General features: G+C 40.8%; 1 protein-coding gene across 1 annotated transcript in view; it reads left to right on the top strand.

Annotated features, from left to right (window-relative positions):
* cpamd8 (C3 and PZP like alpha-2-macroglobulin domain containing 8) overlaps positions 1–14023 on the top strand; it is a 216122-nt gene that overhangs the window by 64093 nt on the left and 138006 nt on the right. Inside the window, exons 16-19 of the mRNA XM_034179799.1 lie at positions 718–867; positions 1080–1241; positions 4412–4554; positions 6616–6678. Coding sequence (XP_034035690.1) covers positions 718–867; positions 1080–1241; positions 4412–4554; positions 6616–6678 — 518 coding nt within the window. The remainder of the gene's footprint in view (positions 1–717; positions 868–1079; positions 1242–4411; positions 4555–6615; positions 6679–14023) is intronic.

Genomic DNA, 14023 nt, shown 5'->3' with positions numbered 1-14023 from the left:
ACAGAGTTTGCAGCTAGCTAGATCAGCCTCTGACATCACAAAATAGCTTGTAAATCACTTCAGAGGTGTTATCAGGTTCCAAAAACAGCATTTTCAGTTTTTAGAAGTGTTTATTTCTCGCTAGCTTTTACATAATATATGACAAAGAGGTTATATTTACACACAAGCGAATCAGAATTTGCAGTTAGCTCGACCAGCCGCTGACTTCATGGTGCCACTCTACTCTGATTGGCTGTCACACATGCCCCTCAAAAAAAAAAAAAGAACGGGACAGAATGAAACAGAATGTGTTTTTTTTTTCACCTCTTGAAATAGGTCAAGTTTAGCCATCTTTGAACTTGTCCAAGGTCTGTGTCCCAAGAATGTTCCCTGTGAATTTGAAGACTCTGGCAGTAACAGGACTGAACTTATGCTGAGCACAGACAGACAGACGGACAGAGAGACAGATAGGCTGACAGACACAAGGTCTTTGCAATACCCTATGGCCATATTTGGTGGCCTGGGGTAATCAGACCCTGCTGGATGTCTATTCTCTCTATTCTACTAATCAGGCAACTAAAATTGAATCTTTCTGAGATTCTCTGTCCAGTCTCGTAACGTTCTTAATGTTAATGTGATTTGGAGAACTCTGGTAGTACATGTGTTGAAGTGGGTGGGTGAGCTCAGTTTCTGGAATGTGGATCATCTATCCTGTATCTCTTGTTGATGGATCTGCAGGTGTCTGTTTCTCTATCCGTTAATGAGTCGATGCCTGGTGACTCTGTGACTCTGCACGTCCGAGGAGAGAGGGGCTCGTGTGTGTGTGTGGCCACTGTGGACAAGAGTCTATACCTACTAAAGCCTGAGTTCAGGCTCAGTCCAGACAAGGTCAGTTCTCAATTTCCAGTCACTCATCTCACTGGCGCTTCATGTTAATGTGAAACTTAACCTTAAGTATGATTTGAAACATGTTTGAGCAACCAATTAAAATGTAAGAAGCAATTTAAGAATATTTCGGCTCTCGCAGATTCTTTGTTTTAAAGGGTTTTACATGTTTTGTGTGATGCCAACATGCACCTAATTGTTGCATACATGTGCAGGTATTTCAAGCACTGGCGCACTTTGACATCTCTGACGCTTTTGGCATTCCGAAAGATGATGGACACTTTTGGTGGCCTGGTCTGTCATCAAAGAGGAAGAGGCGTTCCTCTGTATTTCCATGGCACTGGGACATCACCAAGGATGCACGCTTCGCTTTCTCGGTGAGAACACACCCTTTGTTCGAACTAGATGATTTTTAAGCCTCACAAACTGTTTTGAGATGAGCGACACAAACATTTAACAGAGCCGTAGACACCGTCCGGTGTGCGTCTGTCGCTATGTGCAACATGGTCAAAGGTGTCACAAATATGTCGCTCATACTTTGATATTTTTAAGCATGTTTCAAAATATCAGTGTATGACCAACAAAAACAGTCAGTGAGAACCTGAAGTTAATTAAAACGCTCATTTAAAATAAAAAAATATATATTTATTTTGAATAGTATACTCATAATGTGTTCAAAGATTTAAATGATTTATTGGATGTTGAGCGTACTGCTATTTACACAAGACATTGGTATGTTAACATGGTGTGTTTTGCTGTTGGCAGGCAGCTTTAAAGAAAATGCTAACTGTGACTCATGTTAGCATATGCAGTGAAGAAATATTAGCTGACCCACCTGAAACAGTTAATTTTAAACATTAGCGTTAATCACAGATAGCATATTGAGTCACATTAACATGATTAATGCTAAAGGTTCCCATCAAGTAGCTATTGCGACTGCATATGCAAACACTAACAACTAAAATGTTACAGGTTAGCATTGGCATATGTGGTTACCATATGCTAACAGCAGTCAACCGTTTCGTTAATACTGCCTGTCATAAAGGCCCCTGACACTTGCACGACTTTGATCCACGCACTTGCACGCACTCTGCCATGCACGAGAGTAAACTCGTCTCAAACTTGTTGTAAACCATTGTAAACTGTGCGCAGTTTCGTGCAAGTGTGCAAAGAAAAATTTGAAATGTTTACAATCTCCATCACGTATTAATTACATGAACTTCACATGAACATTACGCAAACAATTAAAAAACACTTGTGAGTGCGAGTGATTACGTCAATGCATCGCATCAGAGAGCAGCTCGTCTGAACGATTATAACTACGTGTTAAATCTATCATAAACGTACTTTTACTGCTGCACACAAGAAGGAAAGAACATGCAACTGTTTTACCAAGCCATTACAATATAAACATGAATATAAACCTGGTTCTCAAGACCAGGCACCTTAGTGGCTCTACTCTTCTTTTTTAGATATTTAGATATACTTTAGTATACTTTAGTATACATTAGTAGAGTTCTACCTTAGATTTGGATTGTATAATAGAAGATATAACTTACTGAATTTTCATGACAAATAATGACCTTTTTAGTCTGTTCCAAATGCTTTCTCCACCTAGTTCAGCATGCGCGTGAGAGAGAGGGGAAAAGCTGCAGCTGCAATAGTCCTCTTTGATTCCAGAAATGATTAGAGCCATTTTCAACAGCCAACTCGGAGAGAAAATTATTAATCTGCTACAAAATAATTATTTTATATATGCAATGTCCAGCACACAGTGCGTGGCAGCCAGTGGAACAAAGCACAGCGTCCAGCTGAGAACACAGCAGGGTGGGATCATCACGACAATGTGCGTGCAAGTGTGCGGGTCAAAGTCGTGCAAGTTTCAGGGGGCCTATAGTCAAACGTGTCAATGTAACAGCGGTTCTCCTGCAACAACATTTTCATAAACTCCATCAAATTTCTCATATTTTTTAATACAATGAACTAGTGTGAGAGTGCCACAACAGATCATTTCTGTTAAGACACTTGTAAATATAATGAGGCCACCTGTGTGTGAACTCAAAGCACATTCACGAGCACAGTGAAGCACCTTGGCTGCGTGCCGATGCGCGAATCCGTCCGCACGTCTTTCATTACAAAATCTCCTTTAACAGTGGAATGTCCGGATAAACTGCTGATCCCGACCTCTTCTGAAACTTCTCTGCTCTCTCACGACGTCCTGGATCAACAGAGGCTTAAATTTGGAAGTTTTCAGCTTGAAACAGGCTGACGACGGCGGCTTGGGGCACGGCGCGCCGTCCGGTGCCGTGGGCTGTCCTTAAAGCGATAGTAACACTCCTTAATCTCTCATCAGCCGTTAAAATTTTCACAGAAAACCATATGAATTTTTCGAATGGTGTCCACTTGGATGTGTCTCACAGTTTCTGAAAACATTTTGATCAAGCAAAGCGCCAGTCTCTCAGCAAGTTCTCAGACAAAGGAATTCCGACGGGAGGGGTGGACCAGTGCTCACTCAAAGCCTGCCCACAGGCGAATGACGCAACCGACAGGCGTGAAAAAACTCACGCATGCGCACGAGGGTTCAAGATTGGCTGATGTAATCGCACGTGATTCAAATCCATATAGTTTTTGAAAAAAATAAAAAGGTACGATACTTTTCTCACAGACCTCCTATATATATATATATATATATATCTGTAAACCATGTGCAATATTTCCCGTGCAGTATTATCCCACAGTTGTATATAATTGTCGTTTTACATTTTACTTGGTCCACATTTTATTTTATTCAGTTGTACATATACTTTGAATAATTTATTGTTTATATATATATATATATATATATATATATATATATATATATATATATATATATATATATATATATATATATATATGCTGTGCCATCATACTGTTTAAACAAATAAATGCTTTGTTATGTAAATAGTTTTTGAAAACGCAATGTCATGGCAAGACCATTGGTGAGTGGAACTGGAGGCAGTCGAGATTAAGCCGTCATCATGGTAATGAATTACACAATATGTATCATAATTGTTTTGCAGTGCAAGATGTCCATATTGACCTTTTTACCTTTTTACATTAACAGTGGTTCCCAAACTTTTGTACGCAGGCCCCCCATTCAAACACACATGCGTGCAAGCACACGTCTTTTCCTTTTAAACTCCACTGAAATTTCTTGGAAACAATGAAATTTATGCAAAACTATACCTTCTAACTGAAGAAAACAAAATAGATATAAAATGACAAATCACCTTTACTGTGGAATTATTAAAAGTGGCATGCATTAAAATAAAAAAATAAATGAAATAATATAAAAATTCTCACAAACTTGTCCATGTTCTGCTGCCTCTGCTCAACCATGCTCATCATCAGTGTTGCCAGATACAGCAGATTGTTTCCAGCCCAAAAGCTGTTCAACAACTGCCAAAATGCACACAAAACTATGAACATGATCATAAAGAACCCACAGTGATGGTACCGTAATAAAATGAATATTTGAGGACATGCTTGTGTGAATTTAACACAGGAAACAGGGCTGGTTGTAATGACAGACATGGTGAGTCTGAATCACCGGCAGAGTGGAGGGATGTACACAGATGAAGCCGTTCCTGCATTTCAACCTCACAGCTCCACTTTAGTCGCTGCCATTCACTCTCGCTCAACACCCAGGTAAACGACTAACACAGGCGTGACAGCTGGTGTGTGGATCTGTTTTTGTGCATGAACATTTACAACCCCAAATTAGAAAAAGTTAAGACAATATGGAAAATGAAAACAAATCAGAGGAAATCTAAACTTACTTTGACTTCTGTTTCATTGCAGTCAGTATCAATGCAAAATATTTCAAGTTTTGTGTGGTTAGCATCATTTATTTTGTCAATATACATCTTTTCCTGCATTTAAGGCCTGCAACATATAAAAAAGATGGGATGGAGTGATTTAGGGCTAGTAATGAGGGATAAAAATGAAATCATGTTGGTGATGTCAACAGGTGATTGTAACCACTGCATTTTCTTTGTATTTGCATTTACAGTACAGTATTTTTAGTTATATGCTATTTATTTAATATGAAGGAAATAACATGCAGTTGCATACCTTCAGTATTAAGACAACTCTAAAACAGTGGTGGTGGTGCTGGGTATTCAATACCTTACACCCTACGCATTCTTTTCAAGGAGAACACTGACATTTTTCAACCTGGGTTCCATTTTTAGATGTTTTTGGGATAATCTTTTCACTTGGTACAAAAATGAATTTAAATGGTGCAATATTGGTTTAGAACATAAACACCATCACGGGCGAACCAGCTACATAATGTTATTGTACAGGGCAAGCGAAAAACACTCAGGATAAACTGCTTCTTTTCACCACTGAACAGGCAAAAATTACATAAGAATTATCTGGCGACCTTCTACTTTAGAAGGTCAGAAATGTTACGCCCTGGGGTGCAGGGCTCAAATGTGTCTCCCAGTGGGCAGGCCATTTCTGTGCATAAAAGCTATTGTCACTAGTATTTGTATGTGACCCATCAAAAACCTGTCACATGTACCATTTGGTGGTTTGTGTTCTTCTTAATCTTGCAAGCATTAACACAGTTCTTGTACATGACCAGAACATCCAAAAATAGGCCTTGTGATGGTACTTTGTTAGTGAGCTGTAGAAGCCAAGTCTGGCCATTAATGGTATTTTCATTATTTTACAGGGTAGACGTGCATTTTTTCACTGAATGTAAATAAGCTTAATGTAAATAACCTTAAGGCACCCTGACACTTGCATGAATTTGATTCCTGCACTGGCATGCAACCTTGCGTGCCAAATGAGTAAACTTCTCGTAAACTGTTATAAACTGTGTGTGAACTGTGTGCGGCTGCATTAATTTCATGCTACTTGTGTCAACTAGTCGGGAACATTGCGCAGCCTATTCAAAAACACTGTGTGTCAGTGTGTGTCAATGCGCGTCATTGCGTGCACAGCATCTGAGCCTGAAATTAGATTATGATGAGATGTTACATCTATAATAAACCTAACTTCACAGATACATCATCTAACTCATAAGAAGGAATGAAAATGCAACTGTTTTACTAATCCATTAATATATATTATAAATAATTACCTTTCAGACAAGATTCCAAATGCGTTCTCCACCACATGATGTGTACGAGACAAGCTGCAGCTGTAGATGATTTTCGATATAGCGTGGTGTCTAGCGGGACAAAGCGTGGCATTGTGCAGGACAAAGTGGGACGCATTGGCTCGATGAATTGTGCGGCACTGTGGGGATCACATTCGTCCAAGTGTCAAGGTGCCTTTAGCATGCAGTCCATTCGGCGGTGCTGCTCTCCACTGAGACATTACAAGTCAGTTAATGATGGGGCATGGATTCTCTCTGTGCTAGATGGTTGGAATGACATTTTTGCCTGTTCATTGGCAACGAGAAGCAGATACTAGATTTTTTAGTTTGCTGCGATAGTTTGCTACAATAACAATAAGTAGCTCATGACAGTATTTGGATGCTCAATCAATATTGCACTGATTAAGTTGTTTTTTTTGTGCAGAGTGAACAAACTATTTACAGGTGGAGCTCATGTTGAAAAATGTTAGATTTCCCCTTTAACACAGTGAATACTTCTTAACCTAGTGACTCATGTATCTTAAACAATATCAACATGGACTTCATACCAATACAGCTTCTTTGTAAAGATTCTAATCAAGCTTGTGTTTTGATTGCAGAGCAGAGAAGCGCAGGCGTACATTTTTCCCAGAGACTTGGGTGTGGCACTGCTTGAATGTCAGGTATTTCAGTCTTTACAAACATTCTACTTTGTGTGTGTGAGTAAGTTCATTAGATGCCTGTAGGCAGATAGATCACCTGCAGTAGACAGAGCATGGTGTGAGTGTTGTTGCAATGTTGTTGTCAGATTCTGAACGAGTAAATTGTATGCAATGTGAATTCAAAGCTCACATTTTATGTGCTCACACTGTTTGGTCTGACAGTCAGCTTGGAGTTGACTGCTCACACTATATGTGTGATGAAAGATACACGCCGGACAGCCCAAACCCGGTGTCGTTGACCGAACGGTCCCCCAAAAATCAGTCACCCCTGATGACGCGGTTCATGGATTAACACCTGGTTTCTGCTTCAAACTGCCTCCGGTCATCATCTGTCTCAGCGACAAATATCTGAAGCTTTTGTACAACAATCATTTCCACATAAATTCAGCATTATTTCATCATAAAAGGTGACGGAAGCGATCTGAGCACCGCGGCTACGTGAGCTGCTAGCTGATGCGTTCACTGTGCGTCGGTCATTTCAAAGCATCATGGAATTTCGTTGAGTTTCTGCTTAAAACTGACTTTAGAATGATTTAAGAGGTTTTACCTTTGTCATCTGATGGTTAATAATCCCATTAATCCATTTGATTGCTTTGGGTGAAGAGACTCCGTCTCAGACGTGCTGCTGTGGTCCGAAATGACGCATGTGCAGATGTAAAAGTCGGACAGATTTTTTAGGGGCAGACTGTTTGGTCTGTGACACCGGAACTGTGTAGTTTACAGAGAAGAAATGCGCTGCCTTGGCCATTTGTGTCATTCTGTGTGTAGAAATGTCCACCACCCCCCAGCCAAAAAACCAAGAGGTACAGACTGTATATGGAGGGTATGCACGTGACGTAGTCAAACCCGGTGTCGCCGATCGAACAGTCCCCTAAAAAGCGCCCCCCCCGATGACGCGGTTTACAGAATATCACCTCGTTTCTCCCTCAAACTGCACTCCAGTCATCATCTACTTCAGTGACAGATATCTGAAGCTTTTGTACAACAATCATTTCCACATAAATTAAGCAATAATTCATCATAAAAGGTAGCAGAAGCGATCAGAGCGCCACGGCTAAACGAGCTGCTAGCTGATGCATTCACTGCGTGTCCAACATTTCAAAGTGTCACGGAATTTCGCCTTGTTTCTGCTTAAAACAGCCTCGTTTCTCCTTAAAACTGACTTTAGAATGATTTAAGAGGTTTTACCTTTATCATCTGATGGTTAATAATCCCATTAATCCATTTGATTGCTTTGGGTGAAGAGACTCCGTCTCAGACGAGTCCGCTGTGGTCCGAAATGACGCATGCGCATATACAAAAGGCGGACCGTTCGGTCTGCGACACCGGAAGCCAGCAGTATATATCGACATGCTGGATGGTAAACAAAGTGACAGCAGCTGTGTTCGCTTGTCCATAAACTGCGGTGTCAGCTCTCACAAGGTGGATGACAGGACAGGCCACATTGTGAGAACAAGAATCAAACAGTTTTATACTGTTTTCAGCCTGTAGGAGCTCCGTGAGGCTGTTTAATTAAAAATCGTTAAATTCTGAACCAGCATTTTGTGATTTAACGCCGGTAAAGGCACAAACGCCCACATTGGCGACAAAACAGTGGCAATCATTAAAGTTACTTTTGTATGAAAAGTATTTAACATGTTTTACCTGGATGTCTCGCTGAGCAGGAGGAACAACATAAAATTTTCATTGCCGCCATTTAAAAACAAAATGGTGCACAAAGCAACTCACCTTTACTGTGACATGTCTTATGATGATCTTGTTCACGGACCCTGTAACGAAGTATTTGTATCCCTGACAAAACAGTTATAGATGTCTGGGTACTGAATATCAGGGACAGATTCACATGCCAATCAGCTCAGAGAACATCAGCAAAAAATGTGGGTCCTGAAGGCCAGCCCACACCATGTTCATCATATACCTATGCTTTGCTGACTTTGCCACAAAAAGGATTTTGCTCTTAGGTTGCAGAATTTTGGAATATTCAGCTGCTGTAAACAGTTGATTTCTTTCCACAATTTCTCATCCAACATGGAGATATAGAGGAGGGCGTGGTTTGATGACGTCAGTGCACAAAGCCTGTTGATTTTTTTTGTTTTTTTTGTTTTTTTTTTTAGCGTTGCAGACCAAATCATCCCCCATAAAAATCAGTCCACCCTGCCTTCACTGTGCATGCGCCATTACCCGCGGTTCACAGATTATCACCTTGTTTCTGCTTAAAACTGTGCTCCGGTCGTCATCTATCTCAACAACAGATATCTGAAGCTTTTGTACAACAATCATTAACGCATAAATTCAGCATTATTACATAAGAAAAGATGGAGGAAGCAATCAGAGCGAGCTACTACCTGATGCGTTCACTGCACGTCGGTCATTTCCAAACTTCACAGATTATCGCCTCATTTCTGCTTAAAACGCTGTTGTTTCTGCTTAAAACAGACTTTAGAATGATTTAAGAGGCTTTACTTGTCATCTGATAGTTAATAAACACATTAATCCATTTGATCGCTTTGGGTGAAGAGTTGAGTGAAGCAGTTGAGGCAGGGCAGACCAATTTTTAGGGCCGGACCATTCGGTCTGCGACACTGGAACAGCCAATATGAAACCCATATCTAGACCTCGCCATGTTAGCAGCATCGGCAGCGATGGTTCTGGCTACGTCATGATGAACTCATAAGTGCATAAAAAGGTGGAGCGTGGGTGGCTCAGTGTATGATCAATCAATCAATTCAATCAATTTTTTTATATAGCGCCAAATCACAACAAACAGTTGCCCCAAGGCGCTTTATATTGTAAGGCAAGGCCATACAATAATTATGTAAAACCCCAACGGTCAAAACGACCCCCTGTGAGCAAGCACTTGGCTACAGTGGGAAGGAAAAACTCCCTTTTAACAGGAAGAAACCTCCAGCAGAACCAGGCTCAGGGAGGGGCAGTCTTCTGCTGGGACTGGTTGGGGCTGAGGGAGAGAACCAGGAAAAAGACATGCTGTGGAGGGGAGCAGAGATCGATCACTAATGATTAAATGCAGAGTGGTGCATACAGAGCAAAAAGAGAAAGAAACAGTGCATCATGGGAACCCCCCAGCAGTCTACGTCTATAGCAGCATAACTAAGGGATGGTTCAGGGTCACCTGATCCAGCCCTAACTATAAGCTTTAGCAAAAAGGAAAGTTTTAAGCCTAATCTTAAAAGTAGAGAGGGTGTCTGTCTCCCTGATCTGAATTGAGAGCTGGTTCCACAGGAGAGGAGCCTGAAAGCTGAAGGCTCTGCCTCCCATTCTACTCTTACAAACCCTAGGAACTACAAGTAAGCCTGCAGTCTGAGAGCGAAGCGCTCTATTGGGGTGATATGGTACTACGAGGTCCCTAAGATAAGATGGGACCTGATTATTCAAAACCTTATAAGTAAGAAGAAGAATTTTAAATTCTATTCTAGAATTAACAGGAAGCCAATGAAGAGAGGCCAATATGGGTGAGATATGCTCTCTCCTTCTAGTCCCCGTCAGTACTCTAGCTGCAGCATTTTGAATTAACTGAAGGCTTTTTAGGGAACTTTTAGGACAACCTGATAATAATGAATTACAATAGTCCAGCCTAGAGGAAATAAATGCATGAATTAGTTTTTCAGCATCACTCTGAGACAAGACCTTTCTGATTTTAGAGATATTGCGTAAATGCAAAAAAGCAGTCCTACATATTTGTTTAATATGCGCTTTGAATGACATATCCTGATCAAAAATGACTCCAAGATTTCTCACAGTATTACTAGAGGTCAGGGTAATGCCATCCAGAGTAAGGATCTGGTTAGACACCATGTTTCTAAGATTTGTGGGGCCAAGTACAATAACTTCAGTTTTATCTGAGTTTAAAAGCAGGAAATTAGAGGTCATCCATGTCTTTATGTCTGTAAGACAATCCTGCAGTTTAGCTAATTGGTGTGTGTCCTCTGGCTTCATGGATAGATAAAGCTGGGTATCATCTGCGTAACAATGAAAATTTAAATAATACTGCCTAAGGGAAGCATGTATAAAGTGAATAAAATTGGTCCTAGCACAGAACCTTGTGGAACTCCATAATTAACTTTAGTCTGTGAAGAAGATTCCCCATTTACATGAACAAATTGTAATCTATTAGACAAATATGATTCAAACCACCGCAGCGCAGTGCGTTTAATACCTATGGCATGCTCTAATCTCTGTAATAAAATTTTATGGTCAACAGTATCAAAAGCAGCACTGAGGTCTAACAGAACAAGCACAGAGATGAGTCCACTGTCCGAGGCCATAAGAAGATCATTTGTAACCTTCACTAATGCTGTTTCTGTACTATGATGAATTCTAAAACCTGACTGAAACTCTTCAAATAGACCATTCCTCTGCAAATGATCAGTTAGCTGTTTTACAACTACCCTTTCAAGAATTTTTGTGAGAAAAGGAAGGTTGGAGATTGGCCTATAATTAGCTAATTTAGCTGGGTCAAGTGATGGCTTTTTAAGTAATGGTTTAATTACTGCCACCTTAAAAGCCTGTGGTACATAGCCAACTAACAAAGATAGATTGATCATATTTAAGATCGAAGCATTAAATAATGGTAGGGCTTCCTTGAGCAGCCTGGTAGGAATGGGGTCTAATAAACATGTTGATGGTTTGGATGAAGTAACTAATGAAAATAACTCAGACAGAACAATCGGAGAGAAAGAGTCTAACCAAATACCGGCATCACTGAAAGTAGCCAAAGATAACGATACGTCTTTGGGATGGTTATGAGTAATTTTTTCTCTAATAGTTAAAATTTTGTTAGCAAAGAAAGTCATGAAGTCATTACTAGTTAAAGTTAATGGAATACTCAGCTCAATAGAGCTCTGACTCTTTGTCAGCCTGGCTACAGTGCTGAAAAGAAACCTGGGGTTGTTCTTATTTTCTTCAATTAGTGATGAGTAGAAAGATGTCCTAGCTTTACGGAGGGCTTTTTTATAGAGCAACAGACTCTTTTTCCAGGCTAAGTGAAGATCTTCTAAATTAGTGAGACGCCATTTCCTCTCCAACTTACGGGTTATCTGCTTTAAGCTACGAGTTTGTGAGTTATACCACGGAGTCAGACACTTCTGATTTAAAGCTCTCTTTTTCAGAGGAGCTACAGCATCCAAAGTTGTCTTCAATGAGGATGTAAAACTATTGACGAGATACTCTATCTCACTTACAGAGTTTAGGTAGCTACTCTGCACTGTGTTGGTATATGGCATTAGAGAACATAAAGAAGGAATCATATCCTTAAACCTAGTTACAGCGCTTTCTGAAAGTCTTCTAGTGTAATGAAACTTATTCCCCACTGCTGGGTAGTCCATCAGAGTAAATGTAAATGTTATTAAGAAATGATCAGACAGAAGGGAGTTTTCAGGGAATACTGTTAAGTCTTCTATTTCCATACCATAAGTCAGAACAAGATCTAAGATATGATTAAAGTGGTGGGTGGACTCATTTACTTTTTGAGCAAAGCCAATAGAGTCTAATAATAGATTAAATGCAGTGTTGAGGCTGTCATTCTCAGCATCTGTGTGGATGTTAAAATCGCCCACTATAATTATCTTATCTGAGCTAAGCACTAAGTCAGACAAAAGGTCTGAAAATTCACAGAGAAACTCACAGTAACGACCAGGTGGACGATAGATAATAACAAATAAAACTGGTTTTTGGGACTTCCAATTTGGATGGACAAGACTAAGAGACAATCTTTCAAATGAATTAAAGCTCTGTCTAGGTTTTTGATTAATTAATAAGCTGGAATGGAAGATTGCTGCTAATCCTCCGCCCCGGCCCGTGCTACGAGCATTCTGACAGTTAGTGTGACTCGGGGGTGTTGACTCATTTAAACTAACATACTAACATGCTGTAACCAGGTTTCTGTAAGGCAGAATAAATCAATATGTTGATCAATTATTATATCATTTACCAACAGAGACTTAGAAGAGAGAGACCTAATGTTTAATAGACCACATTTAACTGTTTTAGTCTGTGGTGCAGTTGAAGGTGCTATATTATTTTTTCTTTTTGAATTTTTATGCTTAAATAGATTTTTGCTGGTTATTGGTAGCCTGGGAGCAGGCACCGTCTCTACGGGGATGGGGTAATGAGGGGGTGGCAGGGGGAGAGAAGCTGCAGAGAGGTGTGTAAGACTACAACTCTGCTTCCTGGTCCCAACCCTGGATAGTCACGGTTTGGAGGATTTAAGAAAATTGGCCAGATTTCTAGAAATGAGAGCTGCTCCATCCAAAGTGGGATGGATGCCGTCTCTCCTAACAAGACCAGGTTTTCCCCAGAAGCTTTGCCAATTATCTATGAAGCCCACCTCATTTTTTGGACACCACTCAGACAGCCAGCAATTCAAGGAGAACATGCGGCTAAACATGTCACTCCCGGTCTGATTGGGGAGGGGCCCAGAGAAAACTACAGAGTCCGACATTGTTTTTGCAAAGTTACACACCGATTTAATGTTAATTTTAGTGACCTCCGATTGGCGTAACCGGGTGTCATTACTGCCGACGTGAATTACAATCTTACCAAATTTACGCTTAGCCTTAGCCAGCAGTTTCAAATTTCCTTCAATGTCGCCTGCTCTGGCCCCCGGAAGACAATTGACTATGGTTGCTGGTGTCGCTAACTTCACATTTCTCAAAACAGAGTCGCCAATAACCAGAGTTTGTTCCTCGGCGGGTGTGTCGCCGAGTGGGGAAAAACGGTTAGAGATGTGAACGGGTTGGCGGTGTACACAGGGCTTCTGTTTAGGGCTACGCTTCCTCCTCACAGTCACCCAGTCGGCCTGCTTTCCCGGCTGCTCGGGATCTGCCAGGGGGTAACTAACGGCGGCTAAGCTACCTTGGTCCACACCGACTACAGGGGCCTGGCTAGCTGTAGAATTTTCCACGGTGCGGAGCCGAGTCTCCAATTCGCCCAGCCTGGCCTCCAAAGCTACGAATAAGCTACACTTATTACAAGTACCATTACTGCTAAAGGAGGCCGAGGAATAACTAAACATTTCACACCCAGAGCAGAAAAGTGCGGGAGAGACAGGAGAAGCCGCCATGCTAAATCGGCTAAGAGCTAGTAGCTACGCTAAGCTAGCGGATTCCTAAAAACACGCAAAGTGAATAATGTGTAAATAATTTAGAGGTGATTCAGCAGAAGGAGTGCTTTAGTTAAGGCACGTAAAGATTACACTGGGAAACAAATCGTAATCTAGATAACTAGATCAATCTAACTGCGCAGATTAAACAGCTAACAGATACAGAAAAACACCGCTGTGCTCCGGAAC

The sequence above is a fragment of the Thalassophryne amazonica genome, chromosome 10, assembly GCF_902500255.1.
Source record: "Thalassophryne amazonica chromosome 10, fThaAma1.1, whole genome shotgun sequence".
Taxonomy (NCBI): domain Eukaryota; kingdom Metazoa; phylum Chordata; class Actinopteri; order Batrachoidiformes; family Batrachoididae; genus Thalassophryne; species Thalassophryne amazonica.
This window is presented reverse-complemented; position numbering and strand designations above follow the sequence as displayed.